The sequence below is a fragment of the Mustela lutreola genome, chromosome 9 (assembly GCF_030435805.1).
Source record: "Mustela lutreola isolate mMusLut2 chromosome 9, mMusLut2.pri, whole genome shotgun sequence".
NCBI lineage: Eukaryota > Metazoa > Chordata > Mammalia > Carnivora > Mustelidae > Mustela > Mustela lutreola.
The window spans coordinates 110888978-110912539 of record NC_081298.1 but is presented as its reverse complement, the minus strand read 5'-3'; the positions used below and the strand labels follow the sequence as shown (position 1 = coordinate 110912539).

The following is a 23562-nucleotide window of genomic DNA, read 5'->3' as shown; positions in this document are numbered from 1 at the left end:
ACTCCCCGAGCCCTGGCGCCGGCTTGAGGACGCCAAGGAGGCAGGGGACAACGGGGCCGCCCAGCCGTCGGCCCGTAGGGTTCCCGGCCCGAGCTTACGAACGCCTCTTGCCGCGGTGGCGGGGCCGCCCCCGCGGCTGTGCCATGACCGACTCTCTCCGCAAAGGGGACTCTTCCTCAGCGGTTGCTGCAGAGAGATGAAAAGCCTGTTAGATCGTGAGACGAGTTCGGGGTCGGCCAGTTAGGGGCACTCGGCCTCAGGCCGCCGCGCCTTCCGGGGCTCGTTCCTTCTGCCCTGTGAGGGAGGCCTAGTTCGCCTCCGGGCGCGCGGCGGGCATAGCGGCGGGGGGGGGGGTTGGGTAAGGGGGTCTGGGCGGGGTGCGCGCAGGCGGCATGTTCCTGCGGAGGCCGCCGGCCCTGGCCGCCTGGCTGGCGGGCGCGGCGGCAGCGGGGCGCTCGGGGGCGCGGGGCGGGGGCCTGCTCGCCCTGCTGGCCAATCAGTGCCGCTTCGTGACGGGCCTGCGTGTGCGGCGCGCGCAGCAGATCGCGCAGCTGTACGGCCGCCTCTACTCCGAGAGCTCGCGCCGCGTCCTCCTCGGTCGCCTCTGGCGCCGGCTGCGAGGCCGTCCTGGCCATGCCTCTGCCGTGATGGCGGCGCTGGCTGGCGTGTTCGTGTGGGACGAGGAGAGGATCCAGGAGGAGGAGTTGCAGAGGTGAGCTCTGCGGCGAGGTGGTTTCTGTTCGCTGGGGTGGGGGCCCGTCCTTTTGGGAGGTTGGCACGGCGAACCCTGGGGCCTGCCTTTAGGCTCAGTGTCTCCCGTTTACCCGCAGGGACTGGAAGTGGCGATGCAGTAACTTGATCCTGTTTTAGCAAGACACGTTTTTTGTTGCTCTTCGTGTTAATTTCACGTGTCGGGTTAGAAATAACGAAGTATAGGTTAGCATAGGAGGGAAGACTGAATAGGGAGCGTGACACCGAAGAAATAACCTTGTAAAAATTAAATTAGATATTGAAGGCATGTAACCCGTCGTTCACGTAATCTTTAACTCATCCAGAAAGGTGTAAACTCAAAACAGGTTTTAAATTTGACCTAAGGGTATGGTTATGCAATTACAAAATTACTTCATTCCAATTGGAATTTCGTGAGAAATGCCCGGAGGGTTCTTGTGTTACCGTGACTCTTTCGGCTGGAAGGGATTTTTGTCTTCCTCAGATAAACCAGGAGCCCAGTATTTTAACCTGCAAAAGTTAGGCCAGATTTTTGCTGCTTTAGCGAAAACTTAGGAAATACTGTTTCATTAGGCTCTGAAATCACGCTGTCATCTTCATCAAAACTTCTGTGAAAAAATGCGGTACCACCGATTGAATTTGTTAATCTGTGGTTTTTAAATTTGAGCCCTTACAGTTTTCAAGTAATCTCATGATTTAGCTCTGATTTGATCTAGCTCTTATTTACGGTGTCTTTGCATTTCCTTTTAACTGATACTTCTAAACTGCTCTTCCCTCCCCCTAAATTTGTTTCCTAATAAAATTTTATTTACAAAAATAGGTGGTTGGTTCTAGACTGTGGTTTTCTGATTCTTTTATTAGTAGATCTTATTAGTTTATATAGATTAGTAGATCAAAAATTTAATAGTTACCAAATGTCCACCTTGAGGGTATAAATGCAACTTAAAGTTAAAACAGTTTTAGCCATAAAAATTTTAATGTAGTAAATGATAGGTAGTTTGTCTAATTTCTGTTAGCATTTTGCACCTTGTCCATTGGTCTAATGAAACAGGCTCAGGTGTGAGAATATTTATGGGAAGAAAACTTTTAAGTTAAGAAATTATCAATTAACTGAATTTTCATTCTGTTTTTGATGATGAAATATCTATGTTTCACAGTAGTCAAGTTTGGGAGGAAAATTCCCTGTTGGATCTATTTAGGAGAGAGGAGAAAGACCATCAAAGGGCTGGCTACCTGCTGAAAAGGGAGGGAAGATGTTTTGAGGTGGGAATTGAATAGTGTTGGGGGTCCATGTAGTAGATGACATTCTTTGATTTAGCTTACTTCGTATGTTTTTATGGACAGTATATCCTGGAGCCTCTGTTTAGTAGGTCTGCCATTAGCAGGAGCTGGAGAAGAAAACAAAATAAACAAACACGGTAAACATTTGAGTCAGTAGTACTATCTACGGTGGTAGAAAGAGACCCGTTGATGACTAGGTTAGGTATTCAGTTTCCCTTTCTTCCCTCTTTGGGCTATTTCTGAAACCTAGGGGCAGTTCAAACATTTTTTATTCTAATCCAACTCCTGAAGAGGTATAGCTCTTTATTAACCCACTTGGGAATATCATAAACTCAGATTAAGGTCAGTCAGAACACTTAAGGTGCCTTTTTGATCCTCTAGAGTTGTTATTTAACAAAGGCTTTCGTTTATGGTTTGTTTTCCAGTTCAGGCCTGAATTCAGTCATATACTTAAAATTTGATGATGTCCGGGGCAGCTGGGTGGCTCAGTGGGTTAAGCCTTTGCCTTTGACTCAGGTCATGATCTCAGTGTTATGGGATCCAGCCCCACATAGGGCTCTCTGCTTAGCGGGGAGCTTGCTTCCTCCCCCCACTCTCTCTCTCTGCCTGCCTCTCTGCCTACATGTGATCTCTCTCTTTCAAGTGAATAAATAAAATCTTTTAAAAATTTTTAAAAAAAGCATTCAAAAAATATTTTGATGGTGTCCATTTTGAGGATTAAAAAAAAAAAATGTTTGTTACCTTGCTAGGGCGATAAATACCCTGTTCGACTATATCTTGATTATAAAGTGGTTCTATAGGTTTCTCGTGTTTCTAATATTTTGTCTCTTATTGAGTAACTATTTTGGATTCAGATTAACTTTCTTAAGTATTCAGTTTGCTTTAAAGGAGCCACTGCTGTGGTTGTCATAGCTAGTTTAGAAAATTTCAGATTTTGCTATAGTGAAAGGATTTGGGGTGGCTTCCATAATAGAGCACGGTTGAATGTGCCTTGGGACAAGTGCATTTTTTTTTTCCCCATTGTATAATGGAAGAAGAGCATGATTGTACCATGGCCGCTAAATCACAGCATTTGGTTCTTCTGTGCTGTGTCTGTACCTTCTTGTCTTAGAACTTTCTTTGAATGGGTACCTTAATATTGTATATGTTTTCTTTTACGTTTTTTGAGTACTATTCAGAATGAAAAGGAATAACTTTACTTTCAGTTCTCTTGTGTTAAAGAACATCTTAACAAATAGAATCTCATTTATCTAGCAATAGCAAGAAAATCTGAGAAAAGAACTAATTTGTACAAAGTGACTTTGACTGACAAATGGGGACCAGGTGTAGAAATCCAGTCTTTTAATGCTTGGTCTATGATTCTTACCAATTGGTTTCACTTAAGTCCAAACAGTAACTTTCAGTCAGTATTTTCGGTACAGAATCACTCGTTCTATGAGCCCAGGGCAGATTTTATGGAAAAGATACAGTAGTAATTTTTTATTGCTTTGAAACATTAAAAAAAAATTATAGACGGGGTACCTTGGGTTGCTCAGTCGATTAAGCATCGAGTCTCTTTGGCTCTGGCCACGATCCCAGGGTCCTGGGATTGAGTCCTGCATCAGGGTTCCTTGCTCAGTGAGGAGTCGTTGTCTTCCTCTGCCTGCTGTTCCCCCTTTTTGTGCATGCTCGCCCATGTACTCTCTCTCTCTCTGACAAATAAATAAAATCTTTTTAAAAGAAGTTACAGGAACAAAAAGAGGAAGGAAGTTAAGAAATATGAAAGGCTCGGGGAAAATGTTCCATTAACCCCTCCTCTTTTTAAAAAAGTTACAGTCCATTGCTCCAGAAGTTTGAGGAAATAAGTGCCAGTAAAATTTCATAAAGAAAATTCTTTCCCATTTTTGTCTCTCAGGGCATTTAGAACAATTTTAACTTTTCAGTGTATTATTAACTAGATAAATGATCAGCAAAAAGTCCTTTTTCTTTTTTTTGCCACTGTTAAAGATTATTGACTGACATATTCTTCTTAGAGCATCAGAATTACATAAAATCTGACTTGAATTTTTTGACATTGTCTTCATTATTTTACCATTAACCAGTTGGCCCATAATTGCAGTGAACTAGCTGATGTCTTGTATTTCTTGTGTCTCATGACAAATGTATTTGAAAGTCTCTAATTTTGACAGTACTTTGGAATTTAAGGAGGGATTATGTGAAATGAGGCAGTTGTCTTGCTGGAATTACTAATTACAGGGATGGCTTCATTTGAATCATTTTGGACCTTTATATCAAAGTCTGTATACTGATGGCAGGACCTCCTGCATGAGCCAAAACTTGTTATACTTATTACTCTGTTTTAATAGTTTTATGCCTTCAGTTTCCATACCTCTCAGTCCAGCCTTTCTCACATATTGAAATGACTCTAGGTTTGGAGTAAGGGCAGTACTGGGTGTCTTGTCTTGATCCTCTTACGAATCTGCTGTTTCTATTTTGGGAATAATCTCTTTTGTCCTTTCTTATTTTTTAAGTCTCAAATAATAAGGTTTAGACACCCACCCTGTCCAAATAAGGATTTAGCACAGCAGGCTAAAGAGATGTATGGTGAGAGGTTTTCCTTTGTCCACATACACGATAGTGAGTCACTTTGGGTACCTGTGTGCTAATTAGGTCCAATCTGTCAGTATTTAGAAGCTGAGACCCTTCAGAGATTGTTGAATCAGAGACAGGCATCATTTGCATTTTATGATGCAGTCTTGCACTAGCATTTAGTTTGTGTTATTTCAAGAATGAATGTCATGGCCTGCACAAGACATTTTTCTCCCCCTCTGGGGATTTAGTTCATAATTTTAATCAAGGGCACCTTGTGACCTTTAATTATATAGGAGAGGTTGGTTAAGTAATGGGTCTGAAGCTTTGTACCACTTTAGAAGGCCATTAAAAATATTGCATATGGTCATATAGTTCAATTTTCTTAAAATCTTATTACTATGTAATTTTATGAGTCTCTGATGTACTTTTAATAAGGCATTTCTGCCCTTCATTATGTGATAAGAATGACATGCAAGGGTGATGTTTAATTTTTATTGAAGAATGCCTTATTAGTCCTGAAAAGTTTCATAATTGGTGCCATGTGATGCCTGAATTGTTCTCTAAGCAAGTCTAGCTGTGGTTTTGCTTTTGCTTTCTCCTGAAAGATCCTATTGTGTATTGTAAAGTTCCTTCCCTATTTCTGTGTTTGCAGTGAATCCTGTTTTGCAGTTTTTAATTCAAATTAAAACTTTTAAAAAATGGTTATACTTTTTTAGTCAAAACATCAGTATAAATTGTACTGGCTAGGATTTTTAGTTGGAAATGAAGCTGATACTGCTTGACTTAAGCCGAAAGGCATTAATCAAAGGGATTAATTAAAGGTGTTAGGTCACTCAGGGCATTGACAAGAAGGCCCGAATACAGGTTGGCCAGGAGAACAGCCAGGACCTGCTGTAGGGATAATCTCCTTAGGGCAGTGTTGCTGGTTTTATTTTCCCTAGATTGGTTGCACTGGTGGACACTCAGCTCCTTTAAGATCGCTGAGAATAATCTGCAAAAGATCCTGTGCCTTTCCTCAAGATTCATATCCTCTACCAGAAGTGTCTAATTAGCCTTACTTAAATTAGGTGCTGTTCTCTAACTGCTAGGGCTTGAGAGGGGACTGTATCCCACCTATTTTGGGATCCTCCCAAATATGAAAAGATATTGGGCAGTTAAAACAACAAAATGTCCCCTGTATAAGTATTTTCATCTAAGTCCAAAGTTTAAAATTCGGAGAAATGAAATTTTAGAGCCAATAGAAACCTTCAAAAAAATAATGTCCTAACTTTGTAGGTGGAAAAAGAGAGGGCTTTACAGGTAAAACGACTTACATAAGATCACACAGCCGGTTGGCAGAGCCAGGACTAGAACACAGATCTTTATAGTCACCATCACTTAGGGTTGCTCTAAACTTTTAATCTTGGGTTACCAGTATGACTTTGAATTTTTATCTTTTAAAATGTATGAATGCAGTCTTTTAATAAGAATTTGAATTATTGGGGCCTACTTTCATTTTTATTCAATTTACTTAGTAAACATTTGAGTGCCTGATGTTTACCAGGTACTTGCTAGGAACTGGAAATACGGATATTAAAGACATTCTGGGACATTAGGGAATTCATAGTTTAGTAAAAGAGGCAGACACAGAGATGGACTAATTACAATATAATGTGATATGTGTCTGTACAGAATTAAAGTAAATATATATGGTTAACTCTGCCTGGAAGTTAACCTTGAACTTTTGGTTTTTTGAGAGTTGAAGAGGAGTGGGCATTTTAGACAGAATGTATTAGAGTTGGTGTCTTCTTCAGTCTTGAATAGCAGAAGTTGTATATGTTCTAGACAGCCAGCGATCTTTCTTTCCTAACTGCTATTTTAGAGGTTAAGTGGAAAATACAAGCCATGGGGGTTTTTTTGTTTGTTTGTTTTTATTTTTTTTTATTTTATTTTTTTTTCATTTTAAAAGCCAGCATACTTTATTATGAAACTTGACAAAACACATTATAAACCAATCTCACCCATGAACATAAATGCAAGTTTGTTTTTATTTTTAAGATAGTATTTATTTGAGAGAGAGAATGAGAGGTGGGCAGAGGGAGAGAGAATTTTAACCAGGTCCTATGTGGATAAGATTAAGATTCCCTCTCCCTCTCCTTTTGCCCACCCACTCATGCTTTCTCTTTGGGGGGGGGGACTTAAAATGTTTCAGATATAAAAAGACTTTAATGTGAATGTTACAAATGCAGTTATATATTTTTTAAAGAGCTTAAAAGGAGAGCAAAAGAGCACACATGCAGTGCAGGGGGACCAGAGCAGAGGGGGGAGGGAGGGACAGGGAGGAAGAATCCCCAAAAGACTCCGTGCTTAGTGCAGGAGCAGAGTCCTACGCAAATCTCCATCTTAGGATGCTGAGATAAGATCTCAGCCAAACCAAGAGTTGGTTGCAAAACTAGCTGAGCCACCCAGGCAGCCCCAAATATAGTTGTATCTAAGAAATAAAATACTATAGTTAAAGCCTCCTCTGTACCTTTACCCAGTCGAAATCTCCTTTGTCCCCCAGATTATCTATCTCAGTTTGTTGTATTGCATTTCTTTCTATGTCTTTATATGTATTTGTCCCTAAAAGATAGACAACAACACAAAGAATCTGGTATTATCTAGAATGTTTTAAAGATTTAGGCAGTTCTGAACAAGATACTGACAAATGGAATCCAGTAACATATGAAAAGGAACAGGAACAGTGGGATTTATTTCAGGAAAGCAAGGTTAATTCATCATATAAAAATCAGTTTAGAGGCACCTGGGTGCCTGCAGCCCAGGTCATGATCCCAGGGTCCTGGAATTGAGTACTGCATCGGGCTCTCCACGGAGAGCAGCTTCTCCATCTCCCTCTTCCGGCCGCTCTGCCTACTTGTGCTCTCTATCTTTCTGTCAAATAAATAAATAAAATCTTGTTTAAAAAATCAGTTTAATACAACACTATTAATAGAAACAATATTAATAGAATGAAGGACAAAAACCACATAATCATGACTGTATATGCAGAAAAGCATTTGACAGTTGAATCTCCTTTCATGATAAAAGAAAATAAAAAGCATTCAAGATGATAAAGGGCCTCTACAAAAAACACAGTTAACAGTGTAATGGTGAAAAACGGAAAGCTTTTCCCCTAAGATCAGGAATAAGACAAAAATGTCTGCTCTCTCCACGTCTGCAACATTGTACTCCATGTTTTTGCTGAAAACTACAGAAGATCATTGTCAGAAATTTTAAAACACATAAACGGGAAGTTCTGTGTTTATGTATTGGAAGACTTAATATTGTAAAGATAGCAATACTAGTCAAACTGATCTATAAATTCAACACAATCCCTATCAGAATCTTAGCACACTATTTTGTGCCAGTTGGCAAGCTGATCCTGATACCTACATGGAAATGAAAGAGACCCAGAATGGTAAAATAAGTCTTAAAAAGTAGGACAAAGTTAGAGGACTCACTCTTTCTGATTTGAAAATTTAATACCAACCTGTAGTATTTCAGATATGCCAATATCTGAATATCATATGATATTGGCATAAGGATAGATATATAAATTGTTGAAATTGAGAATTTAGAGATAAACCCTAAACTTAATGGCCATTTGATTTTCTACAAAAGTGCCAAGACAATTCAGTGGGGAAACAATAGTCTTCAGATGGCACTGGGACAACTGGAGATACACATGCAAAGATAATGAATTTAGACCCCCTACCTCACATCATACACAAAAATTAACTCAAAATGGATCAGAGTGTAAACTAATATGAAAACACTTTTTTTAAAATACTAAAATTCTTAGTAGAAAATAACAGACATGACTCTAATTTATGACTTTGAATTAGGAAGTGATGGTTTCTTAGCTATAACACAGAAACCTAAGCAATCAAAGAAAGTAGATGAATTTGACTTTATCAGAATTAAAGACTTCTTCCTCAAGGGTCTCTATTAAAAAACTGATGTTCTCTCACAAAATGGGAGAAAGGATTTATAAATCATATCTGGTAAGGGACATATTCAGGGTATATAAAAACTCTTACAATTCAACAATAAAAAGACAACCCAACTTAAAAATAGGCAAAGATTTCAGTAGATATTTCTCCAAAGAAGATACACAAATGGCCAATAAGCACTTGGAAATACGCTCAGCATCATTAGTTACTGGGGAAATAAAAATCAAAGACCACAATGAGAGATACTTCTCACACCCACTATAATTGCTAGAATCAGGAAAATAGTTATTGTCTAATAACAAGTGTTTGCAAGGAGGTGAAGCAGTCAGAACCCTGTTGGGAGTATAAAATGGTGCAGCTGCTTTATAAACTAATTTGGCATTCCCTTAAAAGGTTAAAAATAGAGTTGCCATGACTCAGCAAATCCACCCAGGAATCCACTCAAGAGAACTGAAAACCCGTGTCTACAGAAAAACTTCTACACAAACGTTTATAGCATTATTATTCATAATAGCCAGAAAGTAGAAACAACCTAAATGCCCATCACCTGATGAATGGATAAACAACTGTGAGATATCCATTAAATGAAATATATTCAATTTAAAAAATGAGGGAACAAAGTATACCATTAATCAACTTTGAAAATATGCCAAGTAAAAAAAGCCAGACACTAGAGACTATATATTGTATGATTGTATGATTCTCTTTATATGAATTGTCCAAAGTAGGCAAGTTCATAGAGACAGAAAATAGATTAGTGGTTGTCAGAGGTTATAGGGAGGCAGGACTGGGGAATGAATGCTGATGCGTGTAGATTTTTTGGGGAGATGATGAACATGTTACGGAATTAGTGTTGGTGGTCATACAACCTTGTGAGAATACTAAAAAAACATTGAACTGTAAAAAATTGTAAAAAAGGATGATTCTTAGGAATGTGAATTATATTTTTAAAAGAAGAGGAAAAATACATAATTGTTTAGATTTTATAATCAACCCCTGAGGTTGGTCCTGTTATCCTCATTTTACAGATTAAGAATAGAGACTAGGGGCGCCTGGGTGGCTCAGTGGGTTAAGCCTCTGCCTTTGGCTTGGGTCATGATCTCAGGGTCCTAGGATCAAGCCCCACATTGGGCTCTCTGCTCGGCAGGGAACCTGCTTCCCCCTCTCTCTCTGCCTGCCTCTCTGCCTACTTGTGATTTCTCTGTCAAATGAATAAATAAAATCTTAAAAAAAAAAAGAATAGAGATTAAGTAATGTTTTAGTTAATGAATATTGGACTGGGATTCAAACTCAGGAACTTGAGTTTTCACTGCACTCTATACTCTTTCAAACCCACACCATTTTTTAAAAATTTTATTTCTTTATTTGAGAGAGAAAGAGCACATGCGCACAAGAAGGGGGCGTGGCGGAGGGGAGAGGGAGAAGCAGGCTCCACACTGAGCAGGGAGTCTAATGCAGGGCTCTGTCCCAGAAACCTGAGATCATGACCTAAGCCTAAGGCAGACACTTAATCAACTGAGCCACCCGGACGCTCCAACCCACACCATTCTTATACAAGTCCTTCTGTAGACATTTCATTTTACAGGATTGACTACAACCACCTGTACCATTCCTTTTGTTTTTCTCCTTTTGCAGATCCATTGATGAGATGAAACGGTTGGAAGAAATGTCACATATGTTTCAGCGTTCTGGAGTTGAACGCCACCCTCCAGAACCAAAATCACAGAGAGAAGGGAATGAAGATTTAGGGGGCAAAGAGCAACCATGGGAGATGGTGATGGATAAGAAACACTTCAAGCTCTGGCGGCGCCCAATTACGGGCACCCACCTTTACCAGTATAGAGGTGAGCCCAGCTTGGCTGCCTTGTAGGTGTGTTCCATGATTGGCCAGATGTACAGGACTTCTGTTCTTCATACTCTAACTGTTCTGGTTGTTGCTCAGAAAATTTGCCATGGTTTCCTGTTTTTTGTTTTCCTTCTCCCAGATGACAAGCCTCTCAGTGTCTTCATTACTGTACTTTGCTGTAGGTTGTCTTTGTCTTACTTTGCTGCCCCAATATGACGTCTAGTTTCTGAATCTGCCTTTAAGACCTGTCAGTACTCTTGGGACGCCTGGGTGGCTCAGTTGGTTGGACGACTGCCTTCGGCTCAGGTCATGATCCTGGAGTCCCGGGATCGCGTCCCACATCGGGCTCCCAGCTCCATGGGGAGTCTGCTTCTCTCTGACCTTCTCCTCGCTCATGCTCTCTCTCACTGTCTCTCAAATAAATAAATAAAATCTTTAAAAAAAAAAGAAAAAAAAAAGAAAAAAGAAAAAAGACCTGTCAGTACTCTATAATTGAAATGCAATTAAGCGATAGGAATAAGATGAGTGATGAGGGTGTGGCAGACATCGCTTGTTCTTCCTTGTCATTCTAGTTTTTGGAACCTACACAGATGTAACACCCCGGCAGTTCTTCAATGTTCAGGTGAGTAAATATTTCTTCCACTTACCACTGTCCACATGAATAATTTCTTCAACTTAGGACATGCTTTCAGTACATCCGTCTGTCTCTGTACCCTTCATCTCATGTCTGATAGCATCTGGATAAACATTGGACTTACCAATCTTTCTCTGGTGGAATGAGTGCAGTTCTGTCCTCTCACAGGGCTGTTGGGAAGATTAAATAGAAGAATGTATTTGAGTGATTTTGGTATACTTTATAAGGTTTTATGGTTATTTTTTCCTAAATAATCCAAGGGCAAGTTCCATGTGTGGCCCTTTATTCCAAAATCCTTCAGTGTGTATTTCCTAAAATTAGACATATTCTCTTAACCATGGTGTCATTATCAAAGTCTATAAATTTAACATGGATGCAGCTCTTATGTTATCTTCTGCTTGTATTACGGTTTTTATCTGTTGACGCAGTAATGCATAGCATTTTCCTCTTCAGTACAGATACGGTCAGATTTAGTAATCTGGAACATTTCCATAGTGAAGGTATTTATTTAATAAAGATGAAGACTGTCTCTTCAAAGACTACTTTCTCCCTTGGGGGGAAATGTATGAAAAGATGGGATCACCCAGAGTTCTATTAAAAAAATATTCTCCTTCTTGGATATTTCTCTGTTTTGTCAGGTTTTCGGTAATTAATTGATCAGTATAACAGTATAATAGTAATATGCTAGTGCACATTTCCCCCACCACGCACTGAGTTTTACCAGTTTACACTGAATTTTTGTTAGTTTGGATTTGTATGTGTCTTACTTTGAAATTCCCTACCTCGTAGTATTAAAAAACATGTTACTTGCATTCATTTGTGTGAGGTGTCTGCTCATACTTTTGGGATTTTTGTCTGTTTAAAACTTTAAAAAATTGTTTCGCCTTTACACATACTATATTTTCCCTAGACATATCTATCACGGTATTTCACGGTATTTTTTTTTCTTAACATTTCCTCTCCTTTGCCTTTTTTTTTTTTTTTTTTAAATAAGATTAATTTCAGGTAATGCTATTGGTCTGTAAGAAAGAATTTTAAGAGACTTATCTATAGTAAACACAGCCATGTCTTTCACATTTTGTCACTTTTAGATTCAGTAACTTTCAGAAGAAGGTCTTTGGGTCAGAGGTCCAAGAATCTGGAGAAGCTTTCTGCAACTTTGTTTTGGATTTCCTGGGTCTTCATATCTTTTCTCTTTCTGCAGCTGGATACAGAGTATAGAAAAAAGTGGGATGCCCTGGTAATCAAGCTGGAAGTGATTGAGAGGGATGTGGTTAGTGGTTCTGAGGTTCTTCACTGGGTAACCCATTTTCCTGTGAGTATTTTTACTACTGTTTTTAGTTTTGTCACATCCATTTGGGGCAGAACACTAATTCTGCCTATCCTTTTCTTTAGTATCCAATGTACTCGCGGGATTATGTTTATGTTCGACGGTATAGCGTGGATCAGGAAAACAATGTGATGGTGTTGGTGTCACGGTATGTGTGGTTTCCTGTGGCTCCTGCTCAGTTCCTTTAACTGTCCTTCAAATATGTCTGCTGGGAGTTTGCATGTTCTCAGTGCTGTTATGAGTGATGCTAGGACCCCATCCATCCCAGCTAGACCATTAGTGGGCTGTGACTGGTGACCACAGTTTAGGAATATTGAAGGGATCTATGTAAGCTTTTCATTAAACCATTTCTTTAGTTCCTTTGTGTTGATAATTAAAAAAGAAACTGTTCTCTTCAACACGAAGCCTCGTGAGCCAGTTATCACCAAGGAAACTCACTTGTTTTTAGAATTCAGTTTGTATTCATTCATTTTACTGACTCTTTTGTTTTACTTTAAAAATTAGAGCCAGCTTTCTAGATTTTCCTCTTAACTGTAGCTCTCATGCTTTTTCTTGTATGTAGACATTACTGAGAGTTTCCTTAACTTTTCTCCTTACCAGAGCTGTGGAGCACCCTAGTGTTCCAGAGTCTCCAGAATTTGTAAGAGTCAGATCGTATGAATCCCAGATGGTTATCCGTCCCCACAAGTCATTTGATGAGGTGAGTTTTATATCATCCAAGAGATGATGTGTAGTGGCTTTGGATTTTTCTCAAGGAATGCCTTTTGTCTGAACTGAGAAGGGCAGTGGTTCTCAAACTTGGCATGCATCAGAGTCTGCTGGAGCTTATTAACATACAGTGCTTGGGTATGGCCCAAGAATTCTCATTTTTAAGAAGTTCCCAGGTGCGGCTGATGCTCCTGGTTCGGGAACCACTGCTATAGGTTGGCATAGCTGGAAGATTCCCCAGGACAGAGAACTAATCACCCACTGACCCCCGTTTGTGTGAGAGACAGGAGAAGACAGTGGTCTGTCACTAGCCTTCTTCAGAAGCTGAAGGGAGCACCTTTTCCATCAAAATTTCACCACCATTGGCAGAACACTTAAAATCTTTCTGGACTTTCCTTTCGTTGTCTGTAAAATGAGAGCGTTAGAATAATCTTCTCGGCCTTCTTTAAAATTCTGTTGATCTTTCTTTGAGAAGAATATTTTTCTCAGCTTAGGGAGTGTTGTTTTTTTTAAAGCCAAATTTGTGTTGAGTTTACATATTGATTTCACTGGTTGCTGTTTTAGTTGTATTTCACTTTAAAAAGGCTTTATTTCTCCCCATTACTTTTATTTTTGAGCTATATGAACTGTGTGCTTTAGTGTGGTTTTGTTTTCAACAAGTTGTTCTATTTATACTCCTTGGAGTGGAACTTCAAATATGACAGAAATGGTGGTGGTTCATTTCAGTCAGTGTGGTGTTAGACTGTTTTTTAACTGGGAGATCTGTGTGTTTACTTGCATGCTACTTTTAAAGATTTTTATTTATTTATTTATTTATTTATTTCATAGACAGAGATCAAAGTAGACAGGAAGGTAGAGAGAGAGAGGAGGAAGCAGGCTCCCTGCTGAGCAGAGAGCCCGTCGCGGGGCTCGAGCCCAGGATCCCGAGACCACGACCCGAGCTGAAGGCAGAGGCTTTAACCCAGTGAGCCACCCAGGCACCCCTGCATGCTATTTTTAGAGCAGTGTTTTTCTTACCTGGGATTGCTACCCATTAGTGGAAGACAAAATTAATTTAGTACATTATGATCAACTTTAAAAAAAAAGAAAACATAGAATAGAAATCATCTAAGTGTAACCATATTTCATGAGACTTCAGTTTTATAAGTATGTGTGAATGTGTGTGTAGGAGGCTGAGAGAGGGAACTGGTTTCAATGCATAAAGGATTATTTACAGTGTGTTACAGTTAAAAATGTTTGAAAGTCCTTGCTTTAGAAGACAGAAAACAAGAAGCAAGGCTACTGTCCATGTCTTGTCTTCTTTAGGAGGGGGATCCTGGGTCAGGCTGAAGATAGTATGGGAGGCCGAGTTAGGCCTCACTTTTTCCCTTTATGTTGCTTTTGAAATTTGGACCTTGTCTATTTATTTCCTATTTGAGAAAAACTGAACTGAGTTCCAGCATTGCTTCCTTTAGAAACTGTGGCCGAGAAGCAGCTAAGGCATCATTTAGCACCTAGCAGAGTGTCTTGCATCTAAGTAGGGACCAAATAATTTTTTTTAGCTGATTTGGGGTAACAAAAAGAGTTATCTATATAGTTTTTTTTTAGTGTATTTGTCACAAGCTCTTAAGAAAAAGGTAAGATTTGAGCTAGTTCTTGTGAAAAGGCAAACTGGAGAAAACAGGAAATGCAGAGGACACGATATACCAAAGATGAAGACAGGAATGAGCCACGGATATGTTCAGAGACTCACCACTTAGAAAGGAAGGTTGAGATTAGGGAGGAGTGATAAATTACATTGACCATGTACGGAGAGTACTTGAAAATCAGGCAGCTGCATTTGGACTGCCGGATGGAAAGTAGATCCTTGAGCCAGGGTATGGTGTTCATTTGTTTTACTTTTTTTTTAAAGATTTTATTTATTTGTTTGACAGCACAAGTAGGCAGAGCTGCAGGCAGAGAAAGGTAGAAGCAGGCTCCCTGCTGGGAGGCAGCTGGAGGCTTGTTCCCAGAACCCTGAGGTCATGACCTGAGCCAAAGACAGATGCTTAACAGCTATGCCACCTATGCACCCCTGTTTTACTTTTTATTAGGGAAAATTTGAAATGTATATGAAAGATAAAGAAGTAGAATAGTATAATGAACCTTCTGTATACATCCCCAGCTCCAACAGGGATCAACTCCTGGCCATACTTGTTTTATCTGTATCCTTTCTTATCTCTTTTTGCTGCTGTCCTGATTATTTTGAAGCAGTTTCTAGCTTTGCAAAAAAAGAAACCATAGAAGAATTCTTCTATAGATACTTCAATATTTATCTTGAAAAGAAAAGTGATTTTTGAAAACATAACCTCAGTGTCCTAATAATCCCTAATATCAAATTTGAATTTTCCTGATTGGCCATGAATTTCTTTGGGAATTCATTTATTTGAATCAGGACCCAAGTATGATTGAGACACTGAAAATTTGTTCATAATATCTCTTGAGTCTTTTGAAGTCAGTCAGTCCCCACCCCCCCCGCCCCCGTTGTATTTGTTTAAGAAGCAGGGTTCTTTGTCCTGGATCTTGATGATTGTGTACCGGTAATATCTGAAGTGTCATCTAACATATTCCTATGTCTCCTGCCTGTCTTTGCTGGGTGTTGGTTAGTTACTGTTCAAACCTGAGGCTTAAATAAATTCTGGTGTGGGTTGTTTTGGGCAAGACCATTTTATTAGAAGGCAAGTGACGTTTGATTGTCTCTTTCTTTGTGAATTTAGAAATGATTGATTATTGCTGAGATCCATTATTTTATTAGTGGTATAACAAAATGCTGATTCTGTAATTCCTTTATTTCCATATATTGAAATACATTAGGGAAAAAATTTCTCACTGTTTCTTTTCCTTTAGTTTACATAGGAAAGGGAAGTAAGAGAAGGTTGATTTGTTTCCTTTAATGAGTTTCAAAATAATGAATTGGTCCTTTCAACCAAGGATCCTCCAAAGGTTAAGTTTTGGTTTTGTTTTAAAGAAATACCATTAGTCTTTGCTATAGAAGAACCAATAGAAGACTTAAATAGATATTTCAGTTATTTATTTTATTTGTAATTTTTATTTTTATTTTTAAATTTTATTTATTTATTTGACAGATAGAGATCACAAGTAGGTAGAGAGGCAGGCAGAGAGAGAGAGGAGGAAGCAGGCTCCCTGCTGAGCAGAGATCCCACGATCCTGGGATCATGACCTGAGTTGAAGGCAGAGGCTTTAACCCACTGAGCCACCCAGGCGCCCCATTTTTAATGTTTGTTTTTTAACATGTTTTTATATTTTTTTTAACATGTTTTTATGTTTTTTTTTAACATGTTTGGTTAGTTTTAATCCATTACAGTTCTTCTTTTTTTTTTTTTAGGATTTTATTTATTTATTTGGCAGACAGAGATCACAAGTAGGCAGAGTGGCAGGCAGAGAGAGAGAAGAAGGGAAACAGGTACCCGCTGAGCAGAGAGGCCGATGCAGGTTCGATCCCAGGACTCTGTGGAATTATGACCTGAGCCAAAGGCAGAGGCTTTAAACCCACTGAGCCACCCAGGCACCCCTCCATTGCAGTTATTCCTTTTTTTTTTTTTTTTTTTTTTAAAGATTTTATTTATTTGATAGACAGATCACAAGTAGGCCTCCGAGGCACACAGATAGAGAGAGAGAGAGGAAGGGAAGCAGTCTTCCTGCTGAGCAGAGCCCGACTCGGGGCCATCCCAGGACCCTGGGATCATGATCTGAGCTGAAGGCAGAGGCTTTAACCCACTGAGCCACTCAGGGGCCCCACATTACAGTTATTCTTACCAAGACTCATATTGTCCCAGTTTGGGCCATTGGGAGCCTCCTAGTAACTGGCTTAAGTTCTTTTGACTTGACCACAGGTTTTCTTGTTTTCTGATGTTATAAGATGTCCCAGGTTCATCTTGTAAAGTTTTAGTTGTAAACCTGGAAATTAGCATTTCTTTTAGGGAGCCCTGGTTCCTTTTAAGATGTCATTTAAATTAAACCAGATTTGGTGAAGCATGGGACTCCTGATCTTCAGATTGTAAGTTTAAGCGCCTTGTTGGGTATAGAGATTACTTAAAAATAAAATCTTTAGGGGTGCCTGGATGGCTCAGTCAGTTAAGTATCTAACTCTTTTTTTTTTTTAAGATTTTATTTATTTATTTGACAGAGAGAGATCACAAGTAGGCAGAGAGAGAGGAGGAAGCAGGCTCCCTGCCGAGCAGAGAGATGCGGGTCTGGATCCCAGGACCCTGAGATCATGACCTGAGCTAAAGGCAGAGGCTTTAAACCACTGAGCCATCCAGGTGACCCTAAGCATCCGACTCTTGATTTTGGCTCAGGTCATAAGATTTGGCCTGGCATCAGGCTCCCTGCTTAGCAGGAAGTCTGTCTACGTGAGATTCTCTTTCTGTCTCAAATAAATCTTAAAAAATAAAATTAAAATTAAAAACAAAAACAAAAACAAAAACCAGAACGTGGCTTCTAGGAATACCTATAGCTATTGGCTTGTTCATTGTCTTTAAAGACCTTTTCAGAGGCTAGAACTAAGTAATACATATTTGCTGCTTATTTGTTTAAAAGATAAATCTTAAGGTGCATGCTAATATTTTTAATTCATATTTCAGACTGGAGAGGTTTTATTTATTTATTAAGATTTTATTTATTCATTTGACAGAGAAAGTGAGAGAGGGAACACAGGCAGGGGGAGTGGGAGAGGGAGAAGCAGGGCTCCCACAGAGCAGGGAGCCCAATGCACAGCTCAAACCCAAGACCTTGGGATCATGACCTGAGCTGAAGGCAGACTCTTAATGACTGAGCCACCCAAGTGCCCCTGGAGAATTTTTATTTATATTTTATATCTTACATCGATCATCTTTACCTGTGCTGGAAAATTCAACTCAACTCATCACCAAAACATAACTACTTACTTGCTTTAATCTGAAATACACACGAACCAGCCTCAGGATAATACACCAAGATCATTAGTGATGTGGTGATTTAAAATTTGTATTTTTTTATTCTTAGGATGTGTACACAGTGTACAAAACACTAGTTTTAAAGTTACTTGAAATAGGTGCTCTCCTTGTGCTATTTCCTGCTGACTCAGTTCATAGTTAGGTTCCCTATTTTCTATTTTGCTTTTGGTTTTTAGATAATTGCTTTTTAAATTTAATTTTGTTTTATTAAATTATGAAAAAGTTTATGCTCCTGAAGTCAAATGTATAAAATAAAAACTGTTCAGAGTGATGTTGTTTATATCCCTGTTCCTTCCTTCATCCAGTGGGTAATCATTGTTTTTGTTTGGTTTCCTTTTTTAAAATACAAACAGTGGTGGATGAGAACCCAGGTCTCTTGACTTCCCAGTCTGTTTTATGGGAAGAATAAAGTCTTTTATATGTATTAACTCATTTAGCCTTAGAGCCAGCCTTTGTGGTAGATACTGTTGTTTCCACTATACAGGTTTTACCTCTCCTTTATCTTTTTTCGTAAGATTTTATTTATTTATTTGTCAGAGCACAAGCAGAAGAAGTGGCAGGCAGAGGGAGAAGCAGTCTTCTCTCATAGCACCCAGGACCCTGGGATCATGACCTGAGCCAAAGGCAGATGCTTAACCAACTGAGCCACCCAGGCATCCCTCTCCTTTCTCTTTACTTCCATAGTATTCATTCGGTATCTCTGTTATGGCATTTCTTTTATTAATTGAAAGCTCTTGAGGGCAAGGACTAGTACATTTTTGTTTGCTCTAAGTACCTAGCACAGTGCCAGACATGAAGCAGACATACATATATTTATTTATTTTTAATATATTTTTTTAATGTATATATTTGACGGAGAGAGCGAGCGCAAGCAGGGGCAGCAGCAGAGGGAGAGGGAGAACTGGGCTCTCCGCTGAGCATGGGGCCGGATGCAGGGCTAGACCTCAGGACTGTGGGATCGTGACCTGAGCCAAAGGCAGGCTCTTAAGTGACTGAGCCACCGAGGTGCCCCTAAAGCAGACATTTAAATACATGTTGAGTAAATAGATAAAAGATTACACAGGTCGTTGAGGTGGGGGGGAAAGGATGGACTTTGGAGTAAAATAGCATGGGAATTTAAAGTGTAGTTCTACCACCTGGAGTTGTGGCCAGTCTGCTTTAAAAAGTGCAGACATAAAAGTGGTTATCTTTATCTCCTTTGTGTGGAGCATAATTGGTACAGATCTCTCCTAGGATCAAGACCCCTGGAAATCTTAATTCCCTGTCCTTCACTGTAATAGGCAATGAGAGGGCTGAGCCAAAAAGAATGGGTGCATAGGCCCTGCAGTCAGAATTTTGGGTTTATCTTGGCTGTCATTGAGTATGTAGGTGACCTTGGGCAAAGTTACTTCTTAGTGCTCAGTTTCTTCTTCTGTTAATGAGGTAACAGTACCAACATTATAGGATTGTTCCAAGTTGGAAGCATTTCACCATTAAGTGCTCTATAAATGTTTGCTGTTATTAGTCATAGTAGTAGTAGAGTTTATACCATTTTGGTAAAGATTAAGACCTTTGACTCTTTGAAGATATGTGTTGGAATTTTCAAGACCAACCCACATTTGAAAATTAGCTAGAAGGACTCATAGGACTCAGCATATATTTGTACTCATGATGCAGATGTATATAGTCATATAGTAAGGATACACACCTGCATCATAGGGAAGAGACCTGCAGAGTCTAGGAATCCACATGTTGGCTTCCTCCTGCTCTCTCTCCTGGGAGAGGTCACACAGAGTACATTTTCCTTCCAGCAACAAAAATAGAGCAACATGTCTGTGATGTTTCTGCCCAGAGAAGCCCATGAGAGGGTCCGCACCCAAGATTTTTGCTGAGGGCTGGTTACATAGGGATACTTTTCATAGCACATACCAAAATTTCAGATGCACCAGAAAGAAAGCAGGTATTCGGCATAAACTGTAGTGTTTGCATGAACAGACAAGAAACAGGGGTCACTCTTAACCACTTAATTGTTGACTGGGAATACTTGGAACCAAGTTCCCAGATACCACCCGAGCACCAGTCTTGTAGGCTGGCCTTTCTATGGATAGCAACCTATGCAGTCTTCAGTATTACTCCTTTTTTGCATAGGGTAAAAAACTGATGTGGTCTGCTCCAGAATCAGATTGTGATTATTCTGTGGTACTGGATATGGAAGCTATTATGGTGGGTAATTTTTTGCTGTTTTTCTTTTCCAGAATGGCTTTGACTACTTGTTGACATACAGTGACAATCCCCAGACTGTGTTTCCTCGCTACTGTGTTAGTTGGATGGTTTCCAGTGGTGAGTGGGTACTTCTATACAGGGCCTGGGACCTGGGCTAAGCATTTTGTTTTTCTCTAGCTCTAAGTGGCAAGAGGATTAGTGCTTGTCTTATGGGAGCAGTATTGGGGAAATTAAACATCCTTCCAAGCCCGATCTTGAATATTGCAAAGATATTGAAGCCTTCTGCTAGGCTTTGGAAGGATGAATATTGTGGAGTTTCAGAAAGCAACATGTGCCCAGAAGGGAGTTTTGAGAACATTTGCTTAATTCCTTAAATATGGACTGTGTACATTAATGCATTTAAATATTTTTTCTATTTAGATACATTTTGGGAGGCAACTATGACTCACAGGTTGTTAATCAGGCTGTGATCTCTATAAGAAGGAATTGGCTCCCTGCTATGAAAGAAATAGGCCATCTAATTTTGACCCTATTGTTGGTTTGTATTTCAGCCTACCCAAATTTCTCTCTCCCACCAGGCATGCCAGATTTCCTGGAGAAGCTGCACATGGCCACTCTTAAAGCGAAGAACATGGAGATCAAAGTAAAGGACTATATCTCGTCTAAGCCTCTGGAAACCGGTAGTGAAGCCAAAGCTGCCACTCCGTCTTCCGAGCGGAAGAATGAGGGTAGTTGTGGCCCTGCCCGGATCGAGTATGCTTGAAAGGTTTTGGGATAAGAAAGGACAGGCTGCTTCTAGTCCTGTCTCGGTCCCTTATCTGCTACAGAATGGGGACATGTATTAGAAGGCATCTGCTGTAACTGCCAGTGCACGATAACTCAGTAACTGGTGTCGGATTGTGTTCAGAGCCCTTACTGCTCTTTATCAGAACAGAAGGAGGAGGCATCCATGGGGGCGTTGTCATATTCTCAGGCCAAGCATCTTGCAATTCAGTATTTCACTGAGCTAATCTGGAACAAACCTCTCACCTCAGGCCAGAAGGGGACAACTTCTTTTTGCTTCCTTTGAGTAGTTTCCTCTGCCAACATTCCACTTCCCACCATTGGTTCTGCAGCACTTGGGATTTCCTTCAGTTCTGAAGGTCCAAATGGAAAGTGCAGTTGGCTGGTTGAGTCTTCAGTGAGGGGGCATTGGGAGTGTTCTTGGTAACAGTACTAGTGTTGAATGGATGTGAACTGTTGTTTGGCAGTGTAAGTGCCTTGTCCTCACCCTGCTTATATCTTTAGGGACATCAAGTTTGTACCAAGAAATTTTCTCTCTGCCTCCCAAATACCACCCATTGACTTGCCCTACCCAAAGCAGTTTCCTTTGCATTGGCCAGTTCTTCTGTATTCATGCACTATATGTATTTGGATCATCGCCTCCTTCCTTAGCTCATTCACCAAGAACACTGGGAAATGAGTCCTTTCAGATGGTAGCTTTCTGTGTTATCAGTGTTTCGATAGGGTTAACGGCGATGCTCAAAAACCTCACACTTTAGGGTTGTTGTTTTTTTTAAAGCTTTGTGTCAAGTAGGAATTGGGAAGTGGAATAGGATTTCTCCATCATCCCACTGTACAGAAAACACCATTTTGATTTAGGCATTTTTAGACTTCAGGTTTGACTGGATGCTGAGGACTTGTCCATCTTGGAAGGCTAAAGGCAGAGGAATGGGGGTTGGGCCACTCCCTTATAGCTCTCAGAGCTGTAGACAAGCCATGTGAACAAATAGATATAATCTTTCCCCAAATACTAATATAATGGGGATGTGGTTTACATGAACCTCTTGTTCCTCTGAAAAATTTTTCTTTCTCTCTTCAGAGTTAAAGTGAAAGCAAACTATGCTGTTTGGGTAAAGTCACAATTAGATGCTGTTTGGCCTCGTTGATTTTGCTTTGGTCATGCTGCAGTCTGACAGGAAATAGGGATCAGGTTTTCAATACTCCTTCCTCTTTTTCCCCTACAATTTAAATGGCTGGATTTTTCCCTTTTTTCCCACTTGCTATCCTTTGATGTTGAAAAGGGGATCTAAACCTCAGACTGACTTAAACCCCTAGACTTTTTTGTTGCCTGATAAGTTTTGTGCCAAGGAAATGACTATCTCCATCTTTCATGTCTTGCCTTCTCTGAGTGGTGGGCAGAACAGAGAGATACGTCGAGCAGTTCCAGCTTCTTTTTCATTGATCATTTCTCTCTTCTCATCGCCAGGACTTGACAGAAGCCAGGGAAGGTTTCCCTGGGTTATGTCTGAACTTAGCATCTGTGATTGTTGGGGCATGGATGGGTGTGGGCAAGAATGTGTGAATGCACAGGTGTTAAGGAGCTGTGTTGCTCATGTTCTGATTTTTGGCAACTCGACTCTGTACTTGGGGTTGGTCTGTACGGTTACTTATGTCATTGTAATGATTTCACTTCTAACTGTGACATTTTTATCAAATGTGTGAATAAATATATAAAGATTGGTACAAAAGAGTGTTTGTCTTTGGACACATGGTGGTGGGAAATCCTGTATATTGGGCTTATTGTTTCTTCCTGATCGGAAAGTTGAAGACTGTTTCTACTTAGGGTTGACAGGTGGAAGTACCAGGATGTGGTTTTCCTTGGGTAGGGGCTGATACACAACTGACCACTTTACCTTGACCATCAGCACTTCCCAGGTGACCAGTTTGGCAGCTGAAAACTATCTATTTCCACTTCCTTGTCTTGATCTGATCTACTAACCCATATCCTTTGCTTTTAAAGAAGGATCAACTTGAGGAAATAGTGTTTGAGCTTTGCTGATGGGGAAACTTGGGAGAAAGCAAGGAAAGGAGAGGATTTGAGCAAGCCAGGTCTAGTGTAGGAGGCAGACCAGAGCTCTGGCTGAGAGGGAAGGTGGTGAGCTCAAACTGGACTTGATTTGGTGGGAAGTAGGGACAAACTGACACAGGGACAAACTGGAGTGTCAGTTTGTTGCAAGGCAGTTGATACATTAGAGACACTTAAGAGCATAACCTGAATTTTGAGTTTTTTCTGCCTGTGGGAAACAATAGGTGAACAAAAGATACACCTGAACTATTAAAACTCTTCAAATTATTCTAAGATAGTCATTGGAAAGGCATCTGTACTTGTCGATTACTTCTTAGACATGGTAATGCTTATGGGTGTACATGTGTCTGTATAATCTTAAATTTGGAAAGTTGGTGCTTCTGGCCTCTGTCCTGCAGTGGAGGCCTGTCCGTGCATGTGGCATCCCTGACGTGGTTCTCTAGGCTCTGCATCAACACTTCCACTGAGA

The 23562-nt window shown here is 40.0% G+C and overlaps 1 protein-coding gene across 1 annotated transcript; it reads left to right on the top strand.

Moving 5' to 3' along the window:
• The first annotated feature begins 307 nt into the window (after positions 1-307).
• Positions 308-22755, top strand: STARD7 (StAR related lipid transfer domain containing 7). Its single transcript, XM_059188446.1, has 8 exons — positions 308-712; positions 10188-10396; positions 10971-11020; positions 12237-12347; positions 12428-12510; positions 12963-13062; positions 20278-20362; positions 20824-22755. Exons 1-8 carry the CDS (start codon positions 393-395, stop codon positions 21006-21008), a joined length of 1143 nt encoding a protein of 380 aa, XP_059044429.1. The 5' UTR covers positions 308-392; the 3' UTR covers positions 21009-22755.
• The last annotated feature ends 807 nt before the right edge of the window (positions 22756-23562 follow it).

Coding starts and splice junctions, on each gene's coding strand:
- STARD7 (XM_059188446.1), top strand. CDS start 393: ATGTTCCTGCGGAGGCCGCCGGCCCTGGCCGCCTGGCTGGCGGGCGCG. Junction 713..10,187: donor CAGGAGGAGGAGTTGCAGAG/GTGAGCTCTGCG, acceptor CTCCTTTTGCAG/ATCCATTGATGAGATGAAAC. Junction 10,397..10,970: donor CCACCTTTACCAGTATAGAG/GTGAGCCCAGCT, acceptor TTGTCATTCTAG/TTTTTGGAACCTACACAGAT.